The sequence below is a fragment of the Colletes gigas genome, unplaced genomic scaffold (assembly GCF_013123115.1).
Source record: "Colletes gigas isolate AHSC1104 unplaced genomic scaffold, ASM1312311v1 Colletes_gigas_Sc00001, whole genome shotgun sequence".
NCBI classification, from domain to species: Eukaryota; Metazoa; Arthropoda; class Insecta; order Hymenoptera; family Colletidae; genus Colletes; species Colletes gigas.
The window spans coordinates 892,690-920,307 of NW_025106630.1; the positions used below are offsets into that span (position 1 = coordinate 892,690).

Here is a 27,618-nt window from a genome sequence, read left to right on the forward strand (position 1 = left end):
TCGTCGCCTTACCCCCGTCCATCGCTCTTACTTTCCCTCTATTTCTCTTTGGCGCACGTGCTCCCACGTTCCTCCGTCGCCTTAAAACAGGTAATGTCTCAAGATTATCGTTATAAAGTGTCTCGCCTCGATGTTGTCCGATGGGTTTTCAACAAACAGAAGGATGACACCGGTGGTATCGAGCTAAATTGCGTACGTTCCCTACGAAACAGTCATGAATCTGTCTTTTAGTGTCTGGGGGAAAATTCTATTTCAAACAGTACACAGTTTATTTTATTTTAGATTGTGCGTGAAATTATGAAAATATTTTATTCGTAGCAACATGTTTTTAAAATAGTATTTTGTTCGAAGAATACTGAAAATAGTGGGTCTTCATTTTTATTTGACTTCAAGTTTAAAAACTCGACATACGATTCTGTAGCTGTTAGTTTTACAAAAACTTATTAGATTGCTGGAAACGTTATAATGTTATTCACCACCGAAGTTATTTTTATACATCCTTTATATCGGGCCGAAATTTTTTATCTTCGTGGAATACAAAACATTGCATGACGTAAAAGCTTTCAGTACAATATTCACGGAAACGTTAAAAATACGAATTTATTAAATTATATTAAACTCGTTGAATTTACGCGTCAGATTGTAGACGATTCTATTTAGGATATTATGAAGCTAAAATATATTTCGAAGGAAAAATGTATCGCCGTTTAAAATGTCCAAATATACCTATGCATAATTCGCCACAAAGCTTTCTGTGAAAGCGTATACGTGGAATATAGTAGTTTAATTTTCAACCCAGGTAAAGAGCCAGGATTGTGTCATACATTACGTAACTTCTTATTAATATAAATGCGTTGGCTTGCCATCCTCTGAAGTTGATTTCAAAACATGAAAATATAAAAGAAATTATGAAAATAGGAAAAGCTTATTACATCGTACGTGTCTCATAAATTAACAAAGTTTCAGAGTGACAAAAATTATATTTCCTACGATATAAATCACATTAAATTATTAGTGCCTCGCCCATATCATTTTTAATTTTAAGTTTTTCTCTACTGTGATGAAAATCATTGCATTCAAGTATAATACGTTTCAAAACAAAATTCGTTGTATCTCCGGAACTAATTACGCTATCGACTTGAAACAAGTTTCCTTTTAAAGGGCGTATCATCTACTATCCGATGAATATACCAACTATTATAATTTATGCTATCTTTTGTGTTTATTTTGAAATCTACTTTGACGCTATATACCCAAAGAAGTTTTTGCAATTTTATTCATATAGGCGTTAATTGCTTTCGTGAAAAGGAACATTCTCATCTATGCTCGGTTCTTCTTCAGATTCATTATGCATTTAATATAAATAATAAACAATTATTATTGCTAAATTCAGTAATATGAATATTGATCGTGACCTTGGCATTATTTAAATATTTTAATTAAAAATTATTTTCCTTTATTTCGTGTTTCATGTATTTAAAAAACAACGACTCGGCTAATTCAATCAATAATAATCCCGCCATTAATAATTCTGCCAAAGGGATACATTATTTTGCGACATTATTCATGAACAAAAGTTGTCATTAAGTTACGTAGCGTTTTAATATATTGGTTAAATAAATTACAACCGTCTCTTAATGCTTCAATGTTTCATTCGATTAATCACTAATGCGTTTAAAAGTCCGTTACGTGTAAATGTTACGTGCATGCAAATGGGTGATTTCATTTCCAGCGTACATTTTCATGTAAATTTTCTTCGAAGTTTCACTGTCACATTCCCACTTTTTTCAAGCCCGGGAAATTCTGGTTTTCGGGCTATGTAATACATAATACATGAAACGGCAGTCACTTGTTTCAAAAGGTTTTGTTTAAAATCGTATTGTACCTAGTCTGAAAAGTTGTCACATAAAGGATTATTCAAAAGCTAGTCGGACACGCGAAAAGAAGGAAACAAGTATGCTACAGCAAAACTCGTTGGAATCTCGATTATTATGCGCTGGCCTGTTAATTCTCTGTTAACCTATTCTCGTCCTAATAATTTATTCTATGCTCATTGTCGTAGCAGTCGAAATGAGCCGTTGTCTTGTCAATTGTTCTCCATCCACAATAGACGTATTGAAATAATATAAAAACGAAACAAATATAATCGCATTCTTTGGTGTATATTATTTTTAGTTGCAGCTTATTACTATTTTTACAAATTTATGTAAATTCTTTGTTCCCATTTGACAATACATACATGCCAAATAATATAATCGTATTATCTTAGATTATATTAAATAAGAAAAATAATCTAAATACTCTAAAATAATAAGAGGGCTCACTGTACTGGAATCCAATGTAAAAATTATCGCTCGAAAATAGAAATTACTGCATATCTTATTCATTATAATTTTTTATTGCGAGTACTCAAGCATTTCCACGAGCCGCTACATTTCTAGGCTGTCCATTCACGTGAGTGATTCGGCTTTGCAAGTGGTTCAATGCACCAGAGATTTTCAATAGTGAAAAATGGTCGAGATTATTCGCCGTTGTGTTCGTTTCCGCGATTTTGCGGCGCTTTTTCTTTGCGAGCTTTAGAAACGAGAATGTTAAACTCACGCGGCGCGTGCCTCTCCTTACTTTCGCGCTCGATACAAATGTTTATACGTATTTCTCCGGCAAAAGGCAAACAAAACGATAGCTTCTCGTGGCTTGGGAAAGGGTGCAACGTAGCAAGGGAAACAACCTGCTTGAACAAATAAAAGACGGTGGAAACTCGCGAACGGAAATTTTAATATTACTGCTACAATTCGAAGTGAACGCAGAAGACAAATATATCGCCGCGTCTGTTAAAAGTAGCAATAAGCTGCAACTCACTGTTAAAGAATTGTACGATTAAAATTGTTCAGAATAAGTGAGATTTAAATACTAGATAACCCATTTAAATCGAATGTCTTCGAAACTGCTGGTGATATTGAAAAATGTTACACGACAAAAGTATTTTGTAAATGTGTTAATTGGTTGAGCCTGCCATTTTTTGCTCGAAAGTACAAAGCCCCTTCTTGAAAAACCATTAATTTAGAAGATATTTTAATTTGAATATTGGGTTGTATTATAAATTCTATTTAAATTGCATGATATATTAACATGTTGTGCTCGTATGGCAAGAAGTCAAATTAATGGCCCCGACGGGATCAGGAGTGATTCGACCTCACGGAAGAACATAATGTCGAAAAGGGGAACAATGGAGGAAGAAACAGAAACACGCAATCTAAGAAACCCGACAAAACTATGGAAGCTGACACGTTGTCCAAACGTTGGAAGAGCAGCGATATAAAGAGATAAAGGATTCGGGACCAAGAAATAAAACGGGCAAAAAGAGAAAAGGAAAATAATAGTATATCGTCGCAGACGCAACATCCACAGGGAACCGGAATTTGAAGTTATCGTTATCACTAAAGGGAGAGTATTATAGCGATCTCCGTGATGAACTATGAAACGACCACCAAGGGGGATAAGAGTCAAGATAAGACTGCTGTTTCGTCCAAGTTATCAATCAACAGTCGAGTGGAAGCGTATTGTGATGGACGAGGGGTAGTCGAAGCTTGGTGACTTTCCTATATTTTCTATATATCTATAGAAATATTATTCTGTCTATAGGCAGAAATCTATATTTTTAAAAATAAAAATTAGATAATTCTACAAAATTTTAAAAATGACAAGAGTAGAGTTACAGGAACAGATACCAAAGTGTACATCCATGTTCTGAGACATATTATAAAAAGAAACTATATTATTTAATTCAGTGAAGCTTTTAGTACAAAATTATAATTTATTTTATGCAGGCAAATAAAAGGCCTAATTGTTGTATGTAATCAGCACTGTCGAAGAGATGCATAGTCTCCACCGGTGCAGAAGACCATGCTGAGCTAACAAGGGCCCTCGATGCACAGATGCGGCGCTCGGAAGCGTTAATTAAGGATTTTTTAGGTCTCTTGGCGTGTGCTATAGGCCACTGAGGTCTTAGACTCTTTTTTTAACACCCTGTATGCAAAGATTCATGCAAAGACGCGCGCCCGTCTATTTATGTGTCTAGCTTCCACTCCAAAATCCTCATACGCCCTTTTGAAAGGAAAACGCAAACAAAGCGATAGCTTTTCATGGCACGGAGAGGCGCCGGAAGGGAACACTTGACAGGAGAAAATCTTGAGATACTTTCATTCCCGAACATAGGAGCAGCAAAGGGAGAACTCTTGCTGGCACAGCGGAAGTTGTGATCCACGCAGGGGCAGAGAAACCTCCTCCTCGAACAGTAGGTTGAAAGGAAATGGAGGGTACAGAAAGCGCCTCGTAGAAATTGTCTCCCGAGAATTTACAGTTCCTGCAGCAATTCCCTGGCTCTATTTTTTGCATATGTTCACCCCGTCAGCGATGCCAGTCCAGAAACTTATTTTCGGGGTCGCGACACCCTTCGTCTTCTCGCGCTCCTTGTAAATCATTGATCTTGTCAGGATTTTGTCGGCAGCGGGTCGAATTCAGTGGATCGAATTGTTTAGTCGAACGCGATTTTGGAAGCGCGTGTGTCGTAGATCAAGTTACTAACAAGTCACTTCATGATCTTTCTTTACGTAGACGATCATTTTTTATATTTCGTTCGAGTATATTTTGACCGTGTTGGTCATACAAAGGGATTATTTCACTTTACAGACTCTTCCCTTAATTTATTTAGTAAGTCATTCCGAAGTTATACAAGTAAAATTCATTTCATTTCACTTTCGATACCGCGAATTTAGGGAACAAAGTTCAGGAGATAGACGACAATTTTGTTGTCAACCCGAAGAATTATACGGTTTTGGGGTGTGTCACTCTTGTAAACTCCATAGATCATGGGGAAAATAATCTTTGCGAAATATAGTATGCGTTTCCCGCAGTCGACAATTTTTGCAAACTGTGCAACTTTCACCCTTTTGTCGATATAATTCAAATAAATATGCGACAGTCGGTCCCCGATATATGACAGATATAAAAATGGGATCGAAGATTCCATTAGTTTTCGCGATATCAATGAAGAAGTAGAAAACGCGTCGTATTTAATATGTTGAATACCACGTCAGTGTACTAATTGTAAGTATATGTATCCTCGATATTTTTTAAAATTGTAATGTAAAATTCACATACATTGAATAGTGTAATGGTCTATTTTTGAGATTTCCTAATTATACGGTTATTTAAACGTTTACAGTTACCAGAATCTATAGAAATTAAAAAAAAAACAAAAGAAAAACACTTACTTTGGAGTTAACGATCAAAAACAGCTCTTTCAGCTTCTTTGTAATGCCGCGTCTCGTTCGTTCTTGATTAATATTTTCCAACAGCCATTCGATAAGATCTAAACCAACAAAATGATCAATAAAGTCTTTTTTTAATAACTTTTTTTAATAATGAACTATTTATTATTTATTATTTCCTGTACTCAAGGTCGTTTGAAGGTTATATTGATTATCGTATAAAAAAAAGTATATAGTTCTATTTTTAAAAATAGTAACTTCACTATTATTATAATAAATAAAGTTTAATTATAAATACAGTAAAATACGTTGTTGATCGATATAAAATATTACGGATAAATGTTAAAATTAGCATCAAATACATAATTTATTTTTCATTTGCTTAAATTTCTTGTCTCAATTACTATGCATGGAGTTTGAATGAGTGTTGATTCAACGTTGTGAGTATTTGTGCTATTTATATTCAATCAATATTATCCGTGAACTGATTTGAAGGGGAGGATAACCGGATCATCGCTGAGGTACGTGATTCGGTTAGCCGATAAATGAAGACGTTGTTATCAGAAATCTAATATTATCGGCAATTCTCGCCAGCATCTAACAACTTTGATGTCAAGAATCTCTTGGGCGAAAATAAGATTTTGCCTAAGACAATAACTCGGCTTTCACAAGATCTCAGCATTAAAAGTAATTATATCTTTGTTGTAATCTTTCGTGTCTGCTAAGAAAACGAAAAATTGTAAAAGTAGATCAATCCAATTTATTTGGCTAATTCTATTGTATTTTAACAGTGCACAAAATAATGGAAATGAAATTACAGGAACAGGGAATCATTTTTGACAATAAATCGTAACACATATTCCAGTAGTATACATATAAATAGTTGCTGTGAATATAAGAAGTAGTGGGCGTTCTGTTATTATTTTTTACGCTTCTTGATATACTTTTAACGAATCTGAAATTGTGTTCTTAGTTTATTTATTATGTGATATAAGTACTGCATTTCGTTATAAAGTTCATAGAATTTTTTACGAAAAGTTCTCATTGAATTTGACGTTATATTTAATTTCGCAAATATTTCTTTTCGCTCGTGTAAAGATTGAAAGATAGTCGAGAAAGTTTTATCTGCTTTTGCTTATTTTCGTGGCTGGAGTATAGGGTTCCTCGGTATAGTGTTAACGAGATTATGTATAGGTGTAGCGTTGCAGGGTTAAAGAAGACTCATAAATCATGGGGTTTCGCGAAAATGCGGGCAACGTACCTTGGGAATAGTTGTTAGTCTGATGTTCCATAAAGAGCGTGCGTAACTCGTCTTCTTGGGCCTCGGTCCAGAGGGTGCGCGAAACTTTCTTGTTAGCCGTTTCCGCGTTGTAACCGCTGACGACCTCAGTCGCGTCGCGAGTGGTCTTCCAGAAGAGCAGCTCCATGTACGCTTTCCGGTTCTTTTCCGCGACTTCGATGAAACGACGGATTATGAAGACTGCGGACTTTTGAAGTTCCTGCAAGGGAAACTCGGGAATTTTATGGGCGTAAGGGAAGTGCACTTCAAGTGGCCATTAAACAGAATGCAAAAATGTAATGGAAATTCGGTGATAAAACACACGATCCAATACGAAAAATAGGATTCACGGAACGCGTCGCACCGAGGTAGCAGAGTTAGCGAAATAATATGGAAATTTCAGTACATAGTATTAAAGCACAGAGTGCTGTCATTATAAATTTAAAGAAATACACATACGATTTCATAAACACTCGACTGTTTAATCTGTTTATGAACATCGTAAATCGGCAGAACATTTATGCATCGGTGAATATGCATATCAAATGTAAACATTCTGCATAATTGACTTTCACTTTATTAGGGTATACATTTCCTAATTGACATTGCATTATTATGAAAATTTTATGTTTTATTTACGTAGAAATACGTGTAAAAATATAAGAGCAGATGATATTAATTTCGAACATATATCCTCTACAATAATTTCTTCATAATAGTGGTAACATTTTCATTGTAATCGATAATAATATAATAAAATTTTCAATATTTTTGGAAATATAATTCTATGCTAAAAGGTAACACGGAAATTAATTTATTAGAAAGGATGGAGGCGCAAGGAAAATAATAAATGAATTATTATTACTGACAAGGTTTTACGAGTGAACAGTTAATGATGATTTAATTCCAAATTACCTTGTGTTCGGGACATTTTGACTCGAGGATTCGTTGAAAAACTCGAAAAATCGATGCCTGGAACATCATTCCAGGCATTTTGCACTCCCACGCGATTCGATGAATCATCTTGTTAACGTAATGATTCACTTCGTCCGTATTTTTATCGAATTGTTGTAATAGAAGCAGCAAAGCTTTGACAACTTTCACATTGGCAAATCTTAAATGGAACACGAAAGTCAAGGATTAGGAACATGACACTTGCCTTAAGTTAAGTATGTAAATCGTGTTTTTATTCTTACCTGTGGATAAAGTCGGAATACTTAAAATCGGTTTCCACGACAGTGCTCCTTTGTGCAGCTTCTTCTTCCTCCTCTTCCTCGTCCTCTTCTATAGCAATATTAATTACGCGATGTATTTTAAGAAATTTTCTTAGAAAGGAAGTGCTATAAGATATCGATATTGAATATTTTACCATCATTAACGAACTGCTCGACATTTTCTTCCTGGTTCGTTTCGCTTAATGGAATAGGATCATCTTCAACTGTAACAAACAAAACACGATTTGTTAAAATTTCATGAATGTTGAAATAAGTACAATCTTGAAACGTAAAATCATAATAGTGTTTGTCCGAAAATTTTTTTGAAGAAAATATAAGTTTATCGAAATAAAGCATACTTTAGAAGTATAGAAATTAGGGTATACTTTTTTCAAGAATCATGTCAGTTTGTATTTTGATAAAATTAGTTAACAATATTTTGCAGGTAGTTTATTTTTTATAAAATTAATTTCATTGAATTCCGTTTGTCTAAAAGGTTAATGATCCTTAACAATTTTTTATTATTATTCTTATCAGTCAATATTTTATACATAATGAAGTCTGTGGCTGCCCAGGTATAAGGGGAGGGGGATCAGACCTGTGCGTTTTTATATTCTTGTGCTTACTGGAATTTTAGGATTATGGGTTGCATAATTAATATTTAGTCTTTATTGCAAGCGCGAAGATATATCTTAGAGATTGATTTCTAAACTGTACGATTCACCCGCTGAAGAAAGGCGAGAGTGAAGAACAGTTCGCCCTGGCAACGAACTCTTTTCTTTGTATAATAAACACCATGAGTTAGTAAAACTCAAAACAGGAAAGACATTCTAGACATATACATCGTTACTGGAGATGATTTTCGTATCATCACGAGATGGTTAGAAAATTCAACAGTGCTTAAAAAGCTATTAAAAGGTACTAAAAGGATGGCGTGCCTCATAAGTCCGTAGTTCCTTGCAAAAACGTGTCAACAACGCACCCGGGCTGTTGAAATCGCGCGTTCTTTGTGTTTACGAACAAACACAAAAATCGCCGCAAACAAACGAAAGCTTCGTTTCAATACAAAACGAATTCGATAGAACGCAAGCATTCCATTGAATCCGGTTAGAGGTGAATCAATGGTAGCCCGGCTATCGCTTTTGGGCACGACCGAGCTCCGACAAATTGTACGTCGGAGGTCGGGCTCCGGAAGTGCTGATCCCCGAATCGTTCGTTAAAATCCGCAGCCGAAAAAGCGGGCCGCGGGTAAAAAGTTCGCGGTTGGATTAATTTACGACGGCCAGTGCGTTATTCCGAAAACGGTGCCGGCTGCGTCATCGGAACGAGTGTGCAGAAATACACCACACGTATACGCGGCCGAACGTAGGGGAATCCGATCGAATTCGATTCCGTAGGTTTCAAGTTACGCTGTTTTTTCTCTGCCACGGCGAACAATCCGATGAGTGAATTAAGCGGCCGTGGAAAGACGATTACATTTACGACGAGCCCGGCACGAGGAGAGCACGGAGTACCGACAGCCCAGGGAAAAATTGCACTCGGCGAAACCGACGACCGGATCGGCACAAAGCCTCGTTACGCGGCAAATTTTCTAAGGCTTCGAGGAAACGTTATCCTTTTCCCTCGCTTTTTAAAAGCTGCACGCGACGTTTTTGCTCTGCCCTTCGTATAGGGCTGTTCCACGGTCCAAGTCGCGAATAAAGTTTCATTGTATCGTTACGTTCTTTCAGCGCTGCGCGATTCCGCGACCGTGGAATTGCACGAGAATCCCAATTGGCAAATAAGAATTCCGGTAACGTATAACACGGTGGCCAACGGAAAGTTCAAAATTGATTCGTAGCGCACGGATGTCGTAAAAAAGCTGAATTATACGATCAAAGTATGTTCCACTTTGAACGAATGAATCGAATGAAACGCAATTATTATAGCGAACGAAACGAAGAATTTAAACTTTCTGTGAAGTTCTAGTATGTAGGAGGATGCGTGATAAAATGTTGTAAGGACGAGCAATAACCACGAATAAAACACCAATATGATTACTGTATCTAATTACTTCTATTATTATTTCTTCTTGGCACGGCCGTCGTCAGGGAACTGAACTGTTCTCACCGTGCCCGTACATTCGTCCAAAGCGTTGCGCGAGGGCACGGGAGACAACACGTAAAAAGTAAACGGCAAAATTCAAACATCGCATGCCTACAAGTATGTTATATACTGATAATACTCCTTCTGGGTCAAGAAGAAAATTAGAAAAATTAGGCAAAGAAATAATGGAATGTTACGACGATATAACATACGATACAAGTTACTTTCTTTCATTTCTCTGGTGTTGCATGACAAATTAAATAACCATCGTATGTTTGTATGCCAGTTAAGGGAAGAATTCAGTGTTCAAATAATGAAACATTCTTCCAGTGAACTAGTAATAGATTGGAAACTAATAATAATTCCAAACTTACAAACATTAAGAAATTGAAACTGTATGAAGCAAAGTTTGTATTCCGTTATTAATTTAATCCTGATCGTATAATTGAGATTTTAACAATTTATGGGAGCATTAGAAAATAATTACGCAACATGCGAGGAGTGATTGAAAAACTCGTGGTTTATATATTTGCAATATAATTCCTTTTATATTTCCAACACCATGCCCTGTTTATAATTCAATGCATCTAAATCTGTGGAATGGCCTTTCGATGTATCTATCGGTTCTACGTTCGATGAAAATTTATATTTACTTAGCCACGAATGTTTTCAGTTTAAACAAGAGCCACAGGGAGCCATATCAGGCGAATATGGGGCGAGTGGTAGCAATTGAAAACCAATTTCATGAAGTTTGTCTGTCACAACTACAGACGTGTGCATTGTTGTAATGAAACAACAGAGTTTCGCATCGATCGGTTGCCAAACAAAAACCAGCTGACGGATCATTTCAGAAATTACACAATTTACGCAAAAACATTTTCTTTTTCACAACGAAAAAAAGAATTCTAATCCAAAGAGTTTGGTATAAAATCGACAATTTTAATGTTCAGACGTAATAACAGCATCGAAATGTAGTAACATAGAACTAACAGTGATTAGATATAATCATACAGTTTATTTGAAGTTATCGACACAGAAAATATTTAGAAATCAGAAGCTTACGCCCATTATGGCACACGGAGAAAAGTTAATATCTAAAAAAATAATAAAATTGGGGCGATGAAAAAAAATGTTTCAATTCGACGAAAAAATGAAAACATTTTTTTCCCAAAAAAATAGATGAGGGCTTTTAATTAAACAATCTCGACGTGTTGTAATAGACGCAATCTCCTAGTTTCTAAATATTTTGCGTTTTTGGCTTCGGATAAACCGTGTGGTTTAATCACTGACAATGTCACAGTAACGATTTTGCCGCAGCGTATATTTTGATGATGCATATACCAAAAATTGATTAATTCTACAGAAAATTAATTTTTTACATTCCTTAATATTATATTATATGTCAACTATAATAAGCAACAAATTGATTTACTTGCATTGTCTGTTTGAAAAAATTCGGTAAAAATACATTCATTTTTCGTTGATATTTTTTGTTGATATTAAAAATGTCTATTAAAAAATTTCGCGTTCCAGTTTTAGCACTTCAGTTATTTTATACATTGTAATATTGAACTAACTTTAATTAACTAAATTTCCCAATAATATAACACGGTATGGTCGTCACAGTATTAATACAAAAACCACGCTGATAAAAATGTGTCATTCTATTAAATTATAATTGAAATTTGCATTTGAGTTTGCCAATGTTGGCAAATATTCTATTACGATATAAGGAAATAATACAAAGCGCCGTTTGAATCTACGAAGCAAAATTTCACTTAGTGTAGTCGATTTTAAGCAGCATAATTATAATTTATACTAGACACCTTAAAACATCTTCTTCGCGCGTTTCATTTTGCCTGATGATGTGCGAGCTTTGGCACAGAAATTTCGTCCCGACGTCGAAATACCCCAGAACTAAACGCCCTTTAAAAGCAGCCGAGCGAAGTATTTTAAATCATCACATAAAGTTCTGTTTTAAACTGCTGTGTTGCTACGGCCAAAGAAAACTTTCCCCGCTGTCCGAGGAATCCAGTTTGCCCAAGTGACGTCGACGACGATGCTATTTCAACCGAAAGTTTTAATTGTTCCTTTCCGCGGTCTCTTGAACTTGCTACGGCCGTTCGAGGTAAAACAAAGCACTTCGAGAGATCTGACGTTTTCATCTCAAATTAAAAAATTTCCCCGTAACTGAAATACTTAGAATCAACCGAGAAATGTTTGATTAGTAATAGCAACTGTTCATTGAAAAAATAACCAGAATTCAGAAAGACAGTACGGTGTGTTTATCTTAGTTTTGGCTCCGCAAGTACAACGGTGGTTCAAATATAAACGAGACTTTTTTCCCAGTCAAACGAATTCTTTGGCAAACTAAAAAGTGGTTACTTCCACACAATTGCCCATTAATCCTTCTATTTCTATTTCGGGTCTGAAAATTTGTCTCCTAACGATTTCTTAATGGATGACAATTACATGATAATTTCTAAGAATGTCCCTTTTGTTCCTTTTTAAATATAAAAGGTAAACAAAAATTACAGAAAAACTGTATCAACAATGTCTTTCATTCTGAAATGATATAAAATTAGCTGGTGGAGGCATCAAGATTTCAAATTTCTTAATGATTTAAATAATTACATTTTGACCGCTCCATCGCGTTGCATACTTTCTACGCCATCGATTTAATCCGATTGTTCGGTAAACGAAAGCTCGCTCATTCCGCTGGCCAACTCGAGTTGTTTCCGGTCCTTTATGTTGCCAGATGCGGGATCGGTACTACGTTGCAAACGTCTTCGAGTCTCTCGCATCTGGCAAATGTCAATGTAAAAGAATAGCATTTTTGGAAAACGAAAGAAACGCGACACTCGAGTTGACCAGCGAAGGGCTATATTGTTCCGCGGGTGGTACGGTCGTCGAGGCCAAATGTAGGCACCGACGACAACGGCCATCGCCGACACGCGGAACAATATAGCCATAAAAACAGACGTAGACCAGACGCAACCCCTTGTTGTGTGGATAATCCGGAGTTCCGTTTCTTCCTCGATAAATTAACGCGGCCGTCGACTTGGGGAGGAAACCTCGGCCACCCTCGCCAGCGTGGCCTGGGACTTTCCTCCACCACCGAGGTGAAGGAGGAGCTTGCTGCCAAACTGGGGCAGGAAAATGGGTCCTCCTCTCCCAAGTCGATGGCCAATCAATCGACTCACGATTCCACAGAGGAATTTGCAAAACACCCCCAAGTGTACCTCTTGGAGGGGATCTAAGCTGAGGAGGAAACGGACTCCGGACACATTGGGCATTCTAGTTTCAGTCGTCAACCGACAAACCAGTTTCAATTCTCGGTTCAGTCGTTAACCGACTAAGTCTAACAAGTCTAACTAACAAGTCTGTAACAGTACAGCAGTTTTACTTGAGTTGAACGCATTTTGATAAAGTAAGCGCGGGGGAAACAGTTCCTCCCACAGTTCAACGCGCTTGAAAACATTCATACAGTCCACTTTGTTATTATTAAAAATAAACCATTTGAAACCTCTCCAACACGACGACATCGCATCACTCCAATCCGACCTACAACATTTCGGGCGCGAACACCGATCGTTGAAATAAATAAACAAGAAGGATTCAGAAATTTCTACAAGGTTTCATATATTTTCAAGAGTCGCGTATTATATTTTCTTTTTGTAGAAGCGAATCAAACTTAATTAACGAAGCATAATTGCGTTCATTGGGACTACTCGCACACGAAGAATTTAATAACGCCATGTCTCTTCTGCATTCCGTTTCACAGAATGCTCTCCATTGCGAATTAATGATGCACAATCGACTCGCTGAAAAATGTCTTCGGGTCGAACAGACACGATTCAATTATACGTTAAATGCGATTTCTATTATTAGAAACGTTTGCCCGCGCGGATTAGCCGAATCTGAGCGAGCCGGATTTTGTCAAGCGCTAACATTTACGCGGATACCATACCGAAGAGTCGATTTCGAGCGTCAATATCTTGAAATATTTATGTCTTCCATTCGTAGTTACCCGACGAACGCATACACCAGCTACCGAATTGGATTAAGAGCACTTCTGGATGAAACACTTGTTAATAGTTGGCAGCTGATTACGCAGCTTATGCTGCTGATTATCAGCTAATTACGATATTTGAAATAGAAGAAGAAACTATTAACAAACGAAGTATAAAAGAAAAAGAGGAGGAAGAATAAAAATAGAAAAGATAAATTAAAAATATTTTTTAATTATTTTCCAACATTACTGGCATTGTTTGACAAGAGAATTAAGCGCGATATTTTATTTTTTCATTTTATTGTAATATGCTTCATTACCTACGTTCTATAATGAGGAAGAAGCGTGCAGTAATATAATAATAAATGGGAAATAAATTACTGATATCCCTCGTAACAAATTAAAGAAGTTAAATTTAAAAAACATGTGAACTACTGCACTATTTCTACATTCCTTAATTTTATATTCGGTAAGCAAAGGTTAACATTTAATACGTTAATCGCTAACTTTAGTAAGATAGTTACAGATCCATTAACAAACTGATCTAATCCTAAAGTGTAATCTTGTTAGGCGTTGAAGAGTTATAACTTAATTAGTGGATATGAGAATTGAATTCTAGCCAGGAATTGCGTATTTATGCGGAACTGTAAACGATCGACGATATTCCATCGAAGCTCTTTGATATATTGCTAACAATGTTAACATAATAGATTCAGCACATACACGGTACGGTGTACAGACGAGTTTGACCTATTTCTTACTTCGAATAACCTTATTGCAGAATACTCGTCGGAAAATGTTTTCTGTGTTTATACGGTACTATATAAAAGACAATATTTTCCTTCGTTTTTAATTTTCTTGAGTATTCCTATCCAGGATGATTTCGATTACTTCAAATATGTTTCATAAAATATGAACATAATTCAAATAATTTATTTAACTGATGTGACATGTTCAGGGTCGGTACAGCGAGCGGGTTTATGATACGTACGTGACTTTACGCTATTTTTGAGGATGAGGCCTTCAAGACATTTTTACTTGATAAATTAGGATATGGTCGTTAAGGAATCTCCAAACTCTACACGGGACTTGGAATCCTTGGAGCTCTTCCTTGCCTCAATAGCGATTGACGTATCGTAAATCCGCGTTGGCGCACAGCTGCGGACCACCGGGGTCTCGCGGTCGTTGGATATTTCCCAAAAAATTAATAACAACGCAGCGTTCTCGCTCACTCCTGCATGGTCTACCTGGACACTGGACGGCAGGGTGGGCGGGAATGTTGCTAATTGTTAGGAACCGCCCTGCCAAGGTGACGACGATGAGGATTGGTTTGACCAATCCTCCCTCCGGTAGGCAATGTTCGTCGTTGTCACCTTGGCAGGGGAAACCGAGGCTTCCTTATGGGAAAATTCAGGACTTTTCGTCAGATTACTCTTGGACAAGTAACTTGATCACTAGTTAGTCTCCGCACGAAGACATTCTGCGTATCAGAAGCACCAGCTTCTGAGGGTTCAACTAAGGGTTAGGAGCACAGAGTGGCTGTGCGATAAGCACGACCACGATCAACGATTGTTCTATCAGGAAGAATTGTTCGTGGCCGAAACATGACATTTATTTGATGCAACCGTTATGTTTTTAATTTTTCGTTGTGAAATATTTTATTTTATAAATTAATTTTTTATCTCGATGAGAATTTTGTCCATTTCTGACACAGTTCTTGTACATACAGTTACTACCACTCGTTTTCGTACACTCTAAACAATGATTTGCTATAAATGAAAAAAAAAACTACTTCGTAAGTAGAAGTAACACAGTGTAACAAACATGATATGGTAAAAATAAATTGAAAGAATTCATAAGAAATACGTCACTTTTCATTTACAGTGAATCACTATCATAGTGTACTAATACGCGTGGGAGTAACTGTAGATTGTGTCCAAAGTTTCTGTACCACCCTGTATCGTGACTTCATAGAAGAAGGGGCATACTACCACAGTATAGAAGCGTTACGTTAGCAAAGCTCGGCTCATCGTATGGATTAACCACTTACGTACATGTATGTATGTATGTTCTCTCGGATCAACGATTATCAACGGCCAAAGTCTCTCGATAACTCAGGTTATGTCTCGTTACAGGCTTATCGATCGACCCTACGATTCTATGGCGACATATGACAGTGCACCTGCGTGTGTACAGGTGTATACGTATGCGCATACAGGTGTCTCGACATTACAAAGGCGATTTACACGCGATCATAGTGCTCCCTTACACGCTCATGACGACATAATCTCGACGCTTGATTGGTTTGCTTATGTACATAGCTAATTTTGTATAATTGCTTCCTATCGTGTTTCAGATGTTGCTAGAAACAATAGTAACAAAATCAAGATTGCGTCTTGAATGTTATTATATTAAAATGAAATGTAATTCTGGTTGTTTGGATTAATTTATCTCGTATTAGTCGTGCACAATTTGCACACTGTCTATTATTAACCGTCTTTTACGTACATGCATATAGTATTATGCTTTGTTTAATATTTCATAAAATTATATAGTTTTAGGTTATACCTCTTAAAATTGCTGTTCGTTGTAATGCAGAGTTGGGCGAAAATTTAATCAAGAATGAACGATTAACGTTGAAATTTTAATTATGAATCGCAATAGCTAATCAAATACTTATTAATCGTTGAACACGGTATGAGTGGAAATAATAGAATAGGGCTCGAAATAAAGCAAAAGGGGGTCGCATGGTGACAGCCGAAGCGTTTGGACGTGTTATAAATTCCGTGCGTATCGTGAATGCGAGTGCCATCGCGAGTATTTCAAGTGAAGTTTCTCGTTCGTTTAGCAGTGCATTAAGTGCAAATCAGTATCATCCGTACACGGGAGCGTGCAAGCTCCTGTGGTCATTCTCTCATAAGCATCTCGGTGCAACCTTTTCACCGAAATGTTCTCTGCAAAGAACACCCCCAATGTACAGCAACGTCGAAGCTACACCAACGTCCTCCAAAGTGACAGTTTCCCGAAGAAAGAACAAGCAATCGTAATTGAAGCCAAAGAGGGAATACAGATAAGGGATTACGTCCAAGCCTTGGGAAAACTAACCAGCCCAAGCAACATTCGATTTATATCTAGAATTTCTAATGGCAGAATTTGTGTATTCCTCGCTACCAAAGAAACCGCGGATAACATCACAGGTAAATATAATCATATTAAAATCGACAACACAGATCTCTATCTGAGACCGCTCATCAACAAATACCAACGCATCATACTTTCAAATGTTTACCCAACGATTCCACATGCAACAATAGAAGAATGTTTCGACGAGCTGGAAATCAAAAGAGAATCGGCCGTTTCCTTCCTAAGAGCTGGCATAACAGATGAAGGCTACGCACACATACTTAGCTTCCGTCGGCAGGTGTACATACGCCCAGAAGACGTACACAAGGTACCAGAATCTATGAAAATAGAACACGATCAAACAACATACTGGGTGTACCCTTCTACCGAAGCAGTAAAATGCTTCATATGTAAGCAAGAAGGACATGTCGCCAAAAATTGTAAAAATAACGAAGACCGCCCAAGGTGCAACGACACATCGAAAGGAACCCCCTCCGCCACTACTAAAGAAACGACTAAGATAGTTCCCCATACCAGCAACGCAAACGTCTCCCATGAACCAACAAGGGAAACGCAAAACAGAACAATGGAAAACATGGAAATACCACAAAACATGGAAATAACACAAAATTTGGAAATAGTACAAAACATGGAAACAGACCAAACTCCTTCGTCATTAAAACGTACCCGTGAGGAAATGACTGACACTTCTAGCAGCACCACCAACGATATGATGAAGGAGCCAGTTCGTAAACCGCCAAGGAAAAAAACTATCAATTCAGACCCCACGATCAAAAATCTAGATGCTATGCTAGATCCCATAAAACATATGCTGGATGAACCAGGTAAATTGTTAAACTACAATCAGCTTAAAAACTTCATAGAAAAAGCACAAGGATACACTGGTACCAAGGAGACAGCCACAGAATTTGTAGAGGATACCAACACCCTAGCATCCTTTATGCATGAACTATACCCTCACCTAAAAGACAGGAGTATTAAAAACCGTTTTACTAGGATCACTAGAAAACTACTGAAACCTCCACAATTCAACATGTCAACAGATTCCCCAATTCCTTCATCCGAAGATGAGACTATGATTGAGCCACAGACTTTACCCCCCACATTTAACCCACCTCCAAATTAAATATCTACACTTCCTGAGAGCAACCCATGTTAAACAAAATTTTACAGTGGAACGTAAACAGTCTAAATACACGATTCGAATTCCTTCAAAAACTAATCCACGATCACCATCCAAATATACTATGTTTACAAGAAACAAATTTTAAAGAAAATAAATACATCAGTATCAAAGGTTATAATGTTACATTTAAAAATAGACCGGAGGCTTTAGTTGCAAGCGGTGGAGTCGCAATATATATAAAAGAAAACATATACTACTCCGAAATATTACTCAAATCCAATCTGGAAGCAGTTGCAGCCTCAGTTACGCTACTTGGAAAGAAAATATCTATTTGCAATGTGTACATCCCGAACAACTATCAACTGCAGGAAGCGGAACTAATCACCCTTATGCAACAACTCCCTAAACCTTTTATTCTGTTAGGAGATCTAAATAGCCACAACTTGCTGTGGGGGTCAACATACACAAATACCAGAGGCAAAATTATAGAAAATGTGATAACCAAATCCGACCTCGTACTACTAAACTCCACCGAACCAACCCATTTTAACCTAACAAACGGCTCCTACAGCTCAATCGATCTGGCCTTCTGCAGTCCTTCCCTCTATGACACCATAGAATTTACAGCTTCTCAGGATTTGTATAACAGCGATCATTTTCATCTATTTATCGAGTTAATAGGAAGAAATACAAACAACCTCATAATCACTCCCAGATGGAAATTTAAAAAAGCGGATTGGTCAAACTACCGTAAAACAATAGAACAGAACGCTCCATTATTGGAATTTCCTAACAATGACAACTGCAAACGAATCAACGAGCTACTGGAAGAATTCGAAAAGCTAATTATTAACGCAGCCTCACATTCCGTACCCAGAACTTCCAATAACAAATGTAACAAAAGTCTTTCCTGGTGGAACCAAGAATGTGATAACGTAATAAGAAACAAAAAACATGCCTTCAACGTTTACAAGAAGCATAAGACTGACGCAAATCTTAGTGAATTCAAATTTAGAAGAGCAATAGCAAGGAAAACCCTGAAACAAGCCAAAAGAAATTCGTGGATGGATTACATATCTTCGCTAAATAGCAGAACAACAAGTGAAGAAATGTGGAGTAAGTTAAAGAAGATAAACGGTCAAAAATCCTACTCTGAAATCACTTCCATTAATGCACCAACCGGTTCCATCACAACTGATTCCAAAGAAATAGCCAACATATTAGCAACCACATTTGCTATGAACTCTTGCAATATAAATTTCGATCCAAACTTCCTCAACGCTAAAATTCAGGCTGAAAAATCTCTGTGGCATGACGCCAGTGCAGATAACAACAATTTGAATACCAAAATAGTATTGGTTGAACTCCAATCGGCGATTAAAACACTAAAAAATTCCAGTCCAGGACCCGATAATATACCAAATATCTTTTTACAACAAATGCCAAGGTTCGGAGTGGAATATCTCTTACAACTTTTTAACTGCATATGGCTTAATAACGTGTTCCCTGATAGTTGGCATGAAGCAATAGTTGTTCCCATATTGAAACCAGGCAAAAATAAATCCAACGCTGACAGCTACAGACCCATTGCTCTAACGTGCTGCCTATGCAAACTATTAGAAAAAATTTTAAATAAAAGGCTGCGATGGTACTTAGAGAAGAACAACCTACTGGCGGAAAACCAAAACGGTTTTAGGCAGTATCGATCAACAATCGACAGTCTCGCCATGTTGGACTCAAACATATGCGAGGCTTTCCTTAAAAAACAGCACCTAATCACAGTTTGCCTAGATATCGAAAAAGCATATGATATGGTATGGAGACACCGGATTCTACAAAAATTACAGAAACTAAACGTCAAGGGAAATATGCTTCAATTCATTAGCAACTTTATCAGAAACAGATCAATTTATGTCCGAGTAAACGGTCACCTCTCGAATAAAACCATAATCGAAAACGGAGTACCACAAGGCTCAGTAATAAGTGTAACATTATTTCTAGTAGCAATAAATGAAATTACAAATATTTTCACCAAACCAGTCAAGCATGTTTTATTTGCGGATGACTGTACAATTTATATCACCGGGAAAGATATCAAAACTAGCCAACAAATTTTGCAAGACAATCTGGACAGACTCCAAAACTTTGGATCACTAACTGGCTTTAAATTCTCCAAGAACAAAACTATGGTAACTATTTTCTCAAGTAGTAGGAAGGATAAAAATTACCAACTCCAATTGTATCTCGGGCGACACCAACTAAAAACAACAGACACCTCCAAAATTCTTGGACTGGTTTTCGATAAAAAACACACATGGATTCCATTCCTTAAGAACCTAAAAACCGAATGTACCCGGAAATTAAATATCATAAAAACCATAGCATCAAAAAGCTGGGGAGCTGAATTCCATATTCTGATCAAAACATACAAAGCTCTAATTCTCTCTAAAATCGACTACAGCTCAATTGTCTATGACTCGGCAAAACCGCACCTTCTTAAAATAATGTCACCTATCCATAATGCGGGAGTCAGAATTGCATCCGGAGCATTCAGGACTAGCCCAGTCGTCGCATTACTAGCCGAAGCCAATGTACAACCACTTGAAGTCAGAAGAAAACAATTAAGTCTAACCTACGCAGTTGCCAAACTTTCCACGCCATCAAACCCTATACATGGCCTAATAACGTCAGATGAACAATCACTCAGCCTCCGCATAAAACCTACGCATCCGAAACCACTGAACTTCCGACTTAAAAAATACTTGCAAGACATGCAAACTGAAATTTCCCCAGTTCTCGTCAGAAAACAATTAGCGATTGCTCCATGGACAATACAACCACCTTGTGTAATAGACAAATTCTTACAAGTCACCAAAAATACAGATCGAAACATCATACAATCCCTGTTTCTTGAACTAACTAATGATTACCCAAACCACAAACAACTATTTACGGATGGGTCGAAGTCAAAAGAAGGGACAGGATGCGCAGTATGCACCCCAGAAGACAAACTCCTTTTCAAGTTACCGGATTCCTACTCAATCTTCTCGAGCGAGGCTTATGCTATCCTCCAGGCCCTGCTGTATGTTGAGAAATCAGCATACAATAAATTTATTATATTAACCGACTCCCTAAGTACTATATCCGCTTTACAAAATCTGGAAACCGACAATACAATAGTACAAAATATTATCGAAAAAAATGTTGCTCTTAACAGCTCTGGGAAAAACCTCCTATTCTCCTGGATCCCATCACATGTAGGTATTAAAGGAAACGAAGCGGCAGATTCAACGGCAAAAGAAGCGAGCACCTCCACATCTGAAACATGTTCTATACCTGTTCCCTGTCAAGATCTCCAAAAATATCTCACCAAAGCTGCAAAGGAACGATGGAACCAAGATTGGATAACCTCAAGACCTACTGCACTACACAAAATTCGCGACAATGTATATGACATTAGCCCGGCAGTTTACATGAACCGAAGAGATCAAGTGATTCTAACCAGATTAAGAATAGGCCACACCAGAATAACCCATTCCTTCCTAATCACCAAATCAAGCCCAATGGTGTGTGAAGTATGCAACGAACAAATCTCCATCGAACACATCCTAGTCCAATGCCCCAAATATTGTGCCAAAAGGATGCGATATAATATATCAAGCGTAACAAGCATGCTACAAAAGACAGACTCATGCAGGAAAATCCTAGCCTTCCTGAAAGATATCGGAATCTATCACAAACTTTAAGCCTTGAAGATAATTATGAACCTACATAAGTACCTTACAGTTCCAAAGCAATCGTGGTCACTCATAACCTAAGAAGGTGCATGTGACCTTAAACATTCAATTAAAAAAAAAAAAAGCAAAAGGAGATCGTTGTTTTATACGAAAACTAATTATATGATTTACGTAAAAATTTATAGCCGGAATCTCGAATTGTTGTGTATATATTCGCGTATTTGGGCATGGTTTTCATTTCGCACAGCAATGGAACCGATATGATACACATTTATGACATTCAAGCAATTCAATACTCGCAGGAATTCAGTTTCAATTTTTGACATCGATACTTTTACAAATACCGTATAAATCGGGCGAATATAAATCCTATTTTAACACAGCGACGATCGTGGCTGCGGAACGGAAGCTTCACTGCGCGAACGGAGGCAAATAATTATCCTCAGAAATAAGGTTTCCTGCTATAGATCCTCAAAGCACTCGTCTATTCACAGTCCCTAGTATTCTGCGGGGGAAAAAGTCATTCCGCGTTTTATTGGGTTAGAAGTTATAGTCAGCCGTCGAAAAGCAGAATTTCTCGACGTTCGCATTCTACTCACTCGAAATACTACATTTCTCTTAACACTTTTGGACTAAAGAAATTAATTCTTCACACAAGATATTACTTCTGATTCTTTAGAAATATTTTACACAAAATGAATACTCTTAAGAATTTATTTCGTCTTTCTAGGATGAATAATTCTAATTTTCGGTAAACTCGATACATTCGACACCGTTTGGTCTCTTACGTGGTTAATTCGAACTCAGGCAGCCTGTTTAAAATAAGTATTGCGTCGGAATAAATTATAATTAGCAGACTCTGCACGCCGGTCGTGTTTGATACGAATCTCTCGTTACGCTCGCAATCTTGATCCCCGAAACATTAAATTAGCAGCTATCGCGAGCGCGAACACGAGGGTGGCATTATGCGATTACGTTACTTGGGTAATAAGTGTTGTCTAACGAGTATACGGTGGCTAGGTAAATAGACTCGAGTGCGGCCTATCAGAAATTCCACGCTTGAAAATAAGAGACGCAGAACAGGGGTGGAAATAGGCAAGGGTGGAATAGATAGACGACGGATAGGGGAGGAGATGAAGGGTGGCTCGGTTTATCGTAGCCGGGACGAAAACTCTGGCACAATGTCCCGGTGTAATTTGTGAGGAGATAATAACCGTCGTCTATGGGCGCAGGTATCGGGTCTCTTCTCTTTTTTATTCGCACCATGTATTGCATTTAAAAAAGGCAATCTCCGAAATAATTTGCGCGCTATCAGGTAGCCGCGTTTCGTTTCACACGGTCGTGTGACGAACGTGGTTTCGGAAAATAATGCGAAAAAAAGAAGTAAGTGGCCTCCTCGAAACGAGAACGGAACGAGACGACGGGGCGTAACCGTAGTCCTGTAACAAATTCGATTTGCAAACAGAATTTTATTTCTCTCCAGTATCCATTTTAATCGTCTCGAATCTTACGGGCTCGCTGGAAATAAATTTACCGTCGTCGAAGAGATCTAATAATATATTTAATAATAATCTCGGTTTGTATGCTTCGAAAAACGACATGAAAATGAAATTAATCCGCAGAGGAAAGGTTTTCTCGCAGTGCGCTCACGATTCGGGAAATCATTTGGGAGCCAACTTACACCCCTTTCCTTCGACCGCAAAATGCGTTTCCGTCTCTTCGTCGAAGAGAACTTGTCCTTATTATTATAACGGTAACGTGGTATCTGGGTGGCTACAGTTAACCAACTTATTAACGTAATTAACGCACAGAGGGTTCTCGAAAGGGAAGCTTCCGGTGTCGTTGCAGGAAGAAAAGAGGCTTCGCTCCCTGGCAATTTGATACGCGCCACAAAGCGATGAACAAGATGACGTTCCGTACTTTTTTCCACGAGACGTCCTTAGAAGCCTTTTTAAAATGTGCTCCAGCATGATGCGAGGGTTAAAGTTAAAAAAGGCTTTGATGTTCACTGTCTGCCGGCCTTTGAATGTAAACGGGGAGCCGAAGTTTATTCATGCTACATTTTGCGGCCCAATGTGAGCTAAAAGGACGTTTTAATTCTTGCTATTCATAAAGTGTTCTATTTATACGTTCCAACCACTTGTGAAAAATTCTTACATCTACCGACATGAGATTCATGTGCTCCTCTGAGCCAATTTGAAAGATTTTAGACTTGCAGCTTGAAAAGTATCAAGATACGATAAATTTTGTTCAGTAAACACCTGTAAAAACATTGTTAGTTTTACATTTATTTAAAAAATTATTTGCGTATTCAAAAACTGTAGAACGTTTTCACTATAAATCAAGTCTCGTTCGCGTATAATTTGATACGTGTAGTTTGAAATACGTATAATGGAGTTGAAAAGTTTCTAAATTGCAAACCAAAACTCATTCTCGTTCAATTTAAAATGTGTTGAAGGTAATTGAGCGCCGAGCAATTAAAGTCATTGTCCAATTGTGGGTAACTGAATGTGTCGCGGCGTAAACCAGGCAATAATTCATCATGCTGAACCCCAATCATGGGTCATTCAAGCAATTAGTTGCAGCAGGCTGATTTCGAAGAATCCCGGGACAATATACGCTGATGGGAAACCAGAAAATCTCCCTCTGTTCCGATAACCGCCGTTCCAACATGTCACACCCACGAGTACAAGCGCGCCGGTCGCATACAACTACGTTAAACGCTCCAATTACGTACGACTACATAAAATATTTGACTAATACGCGAAATATAATAAAAACTACATATTTTAGATATTTTTGAAATCATTACTCACTAAAGTACTTGTTACACAATAATGCCTGCACTTAGAAGGAAGTAAATAAATTTCTTTTATATTTTTTTAACAATTTATTCTCAAATCAAGAACTCTTTTATATTATATCCCATTTTTTCAAAATTAATTCCAATTTCTAAAATAAAAATATTTTATTTCCAGAGATTTTACTTACTGGAAATATTATTTTATTTGAATTGCAAAGAATTTATAGTTTAAATATTTTCACTGTAAATTTGATCCAGTTTTGGGCTCGGTACGATCGCGTGGATTACTCTGTGCATCGGTCTGACGTGTTTGTATTTTAACATACTTACAAAGTTATCCATCACTGGACAAATATATTGGTATTGCTACCACAAGTGTAAATCACGTTTATAACACGCCACCACAACACTTAATCCTTCAACTAGCTTTTGGGATATTAATTCATCGCAAAGCCAGCGGTACACCGTGACTAAAGGTATCGTTCGCGATCTGTGGCGCACCAGAATGTTCAGTTAACAAGTTGAATGCTGTGGTGTGTTACGGGTGACCTACGCTTCAAACTCATGATGCTCCATTAAAACAATAAATAAACTCCAACGTTTCTAAACCCTTTAATAACATTGCTCCCGTTACAAATACTATAAAATAATACGTACAGCATTTATTTCAGACGTAACTTTCGTTAAATTTATGAAATTATATACGATAGAAATTATACAGGTTGTACACATTTGGAAACTTTAAATGTAAATATTTCGAAAACGACATATTTTTAATAAAAATGTTAAATACAAAAATTTCTTAATATATCAGAGGGAAATATACCTAGTTTATTTAATGGAAGTCTATATTTTTATTTACAGATTCTTATTAAACTTTTTTTATTAAACTTTATTTGGAAAAAGATATTTAATACAAAATTTCTGGTATATGTATACATAGTCTTTTCCAAACTTAATATGCATAATCACTGAACGTCCAAAAATAAGTTTGGAAACGAAATTATCATAGTCATTTTCATGAGTACGCATTAATATTTTATAATATATTATTTGGAAGAAGTTTACGGGTTGTTGAACGAGAAGCAAAGTGGGAAACCTGAAAAGTTTCCGAAGTATAGTTAGTTTAATCTTCCTAACCAACACTCCGAACTTCAAAATTTTAAAGGAGTAAATACCAACCCTTGTACGCCCCCGCTCAGACTATAATTTGATACGGTTAGCAATCTGACAACTAAATAGGTTGAAAGGGCTAACTTTCGTTCTCGACTTGCTGAATAACAATCTAGCGAATTTATTAATACGCCAAAATTATATTCTATAGTTTGCTGGCAAAGGAAGTAATTTTTAACTTAAACACGCCTGATCATTACTCACTGTTTCTACTTGCGCGGATGTTTCTATATATTAACCGTAATATAACATTACGTATCAGTTTCAACTGGTTTAAATCAGTCATAAAATAATAAGATCGATGGAAAACAGATAATACCATACCATCGTTAATGTTTACAGACACCAACACATGTAGACATAATGAATAATGGGCAGACGCATTAACCAAGTAGTCAACTGCACGCGTATCTGATAAATTTCAATATCGATTTTCTCGAAAACAAAGCCTCGCGTAAAATTTTATTCCACATATTCTCACACGGTGATGACCATCTTTTTGATCTGTCATCTATTTTTAGTATATTGTCCAGATATCTAAGCACAAGTTTTCAAATCGTATATTATATATTACATTAAAAACAATGACATAAAGTTAAATAAATTCCAATAATATTTGTAATCGTAGCACGTTTGATTTTCTATTCCTTACGTTGCAAGAGGAGATCAAAAATTTCTTGAAAAATTAGTTCGTTTGCAGATTGACCGATTTTATAATAATTTGTGAAATCACAAAAGGTCAAGTAAGTCGGTTTGATCCCTCTGCGATCGTCAGCACGCTGCAGGAACCAGATTAGAGCAAGCTGATCTTATCCAGCCCAGTGTTAAACCCTCACGTAGCCGCTTCATCGCCAGAGCAGAAGAAGTCGTCGTTATCGAGTTTTCAATGAAACTCCATTGTTGGTTAATACCGAACTGAATCGATTATTCGACGTCCGTCGTTTTCGGGAATGGACACAGTGAAAGAGCGCCGAAAGTGCAGACTACACGATTTTCACATGCAGGTCGGTCAACGGGGGTTTTTTTTACAAAGGATAACCGTTCCGATACTGGTTACCCACACGTCACGTTTTCTGCACCATTGTTACCGCACCCAAAGGCTTTGTAAGTAGCACGAAAAAAATCTTGCAGACAGATTATATCGGTAGCTATGAACATAGTAAAGTAGACACTTCTACATCGCTGTAGAAGAAATCGATCACGGTGAAAGAACGATGACACTTCAGGTGGATAAGATTGCTTGAGTGGTCTGGTTGCCTGACTAATCGCGTATAATAATCTCATTTAAAAATTTTGTTGGATATACGTAAATAGAAAAAGATGTTTTCAAGAAAATTGACTCGAAATTACATAAGTTGTTTCATTATTAATTATCACAAATTATTGGCACGACAGGCTTCTGTAAATAGGAACTTGTTGCTATGAATATTTTAAATTGATTATGTTAAATCTATAGCCGAGTATGTTCATTTATGCAATGTCGCGATAATGTACGTGTAATGAGTAATACTAATATTTAATTAGAGTAAATAGTACTACGTGGGACACTGTTAAGTACATATCAGACACATAAACGATTCGAGTACTTCTCATTTCCGTATCTTTGGAAAATGGATTTATAAATCATAGAAATTTGTTCCAATTGGCGTTATGGGCAGCTCGAAAAACACTGATTTCGATAATTATTTGTTCGTAGTATTGTAAGCATAAATAAAAGAAAGGAATTTTCATTTGAATTTTTTTGATACCTTTCACTGTTCTGCAGATATTCTGTA

At 37.0% G+C, this 27,618-nt stretch overlaps 1 protein-coding gene across 1 annotated transcript in view; it reads right to left on the reverse strand.

Moving 5' to 3' along the window:
- LOC122396127 (protein timeless homolog) overlaps nucleotides 1-27,618 on the reverse strand; it is a gene marked incomplete at its 3' end in the record, with an annotated part of 235,812 nt that overhangs the window by 5,837 nt on the left and 202,357 nt on the right. The window contains exons 15-19 of the mRNA XM_043394268.1: nucleotides 7,919-7,987; nucleotides 7,746-7,833; nucleotides 7,465-7,663; nucleotides 6,532-6,769; nucleotides 5,274-5,371 (exon numbers count right to left, since the gene is read on the reverse strand). Of these exons, the coding sequence (XP_043250203.1) occupies nucleotides 5,274-5,371; nucleotides 6,532-6,769; nucleotides 7,465-7,663; nucleotides 7,746-7,833; nucleotides 7,919-7,987 (692 nt within the window). The remainder of the gene's footprint in view (nucleotides 1-5,273; nucleotides 5,372-6,531; nucleotides 6,770-7,464; nucleotides 7,664-7,745; nucleotides 7,834-7,918; nucleotides 7,988-27,618) is intronic.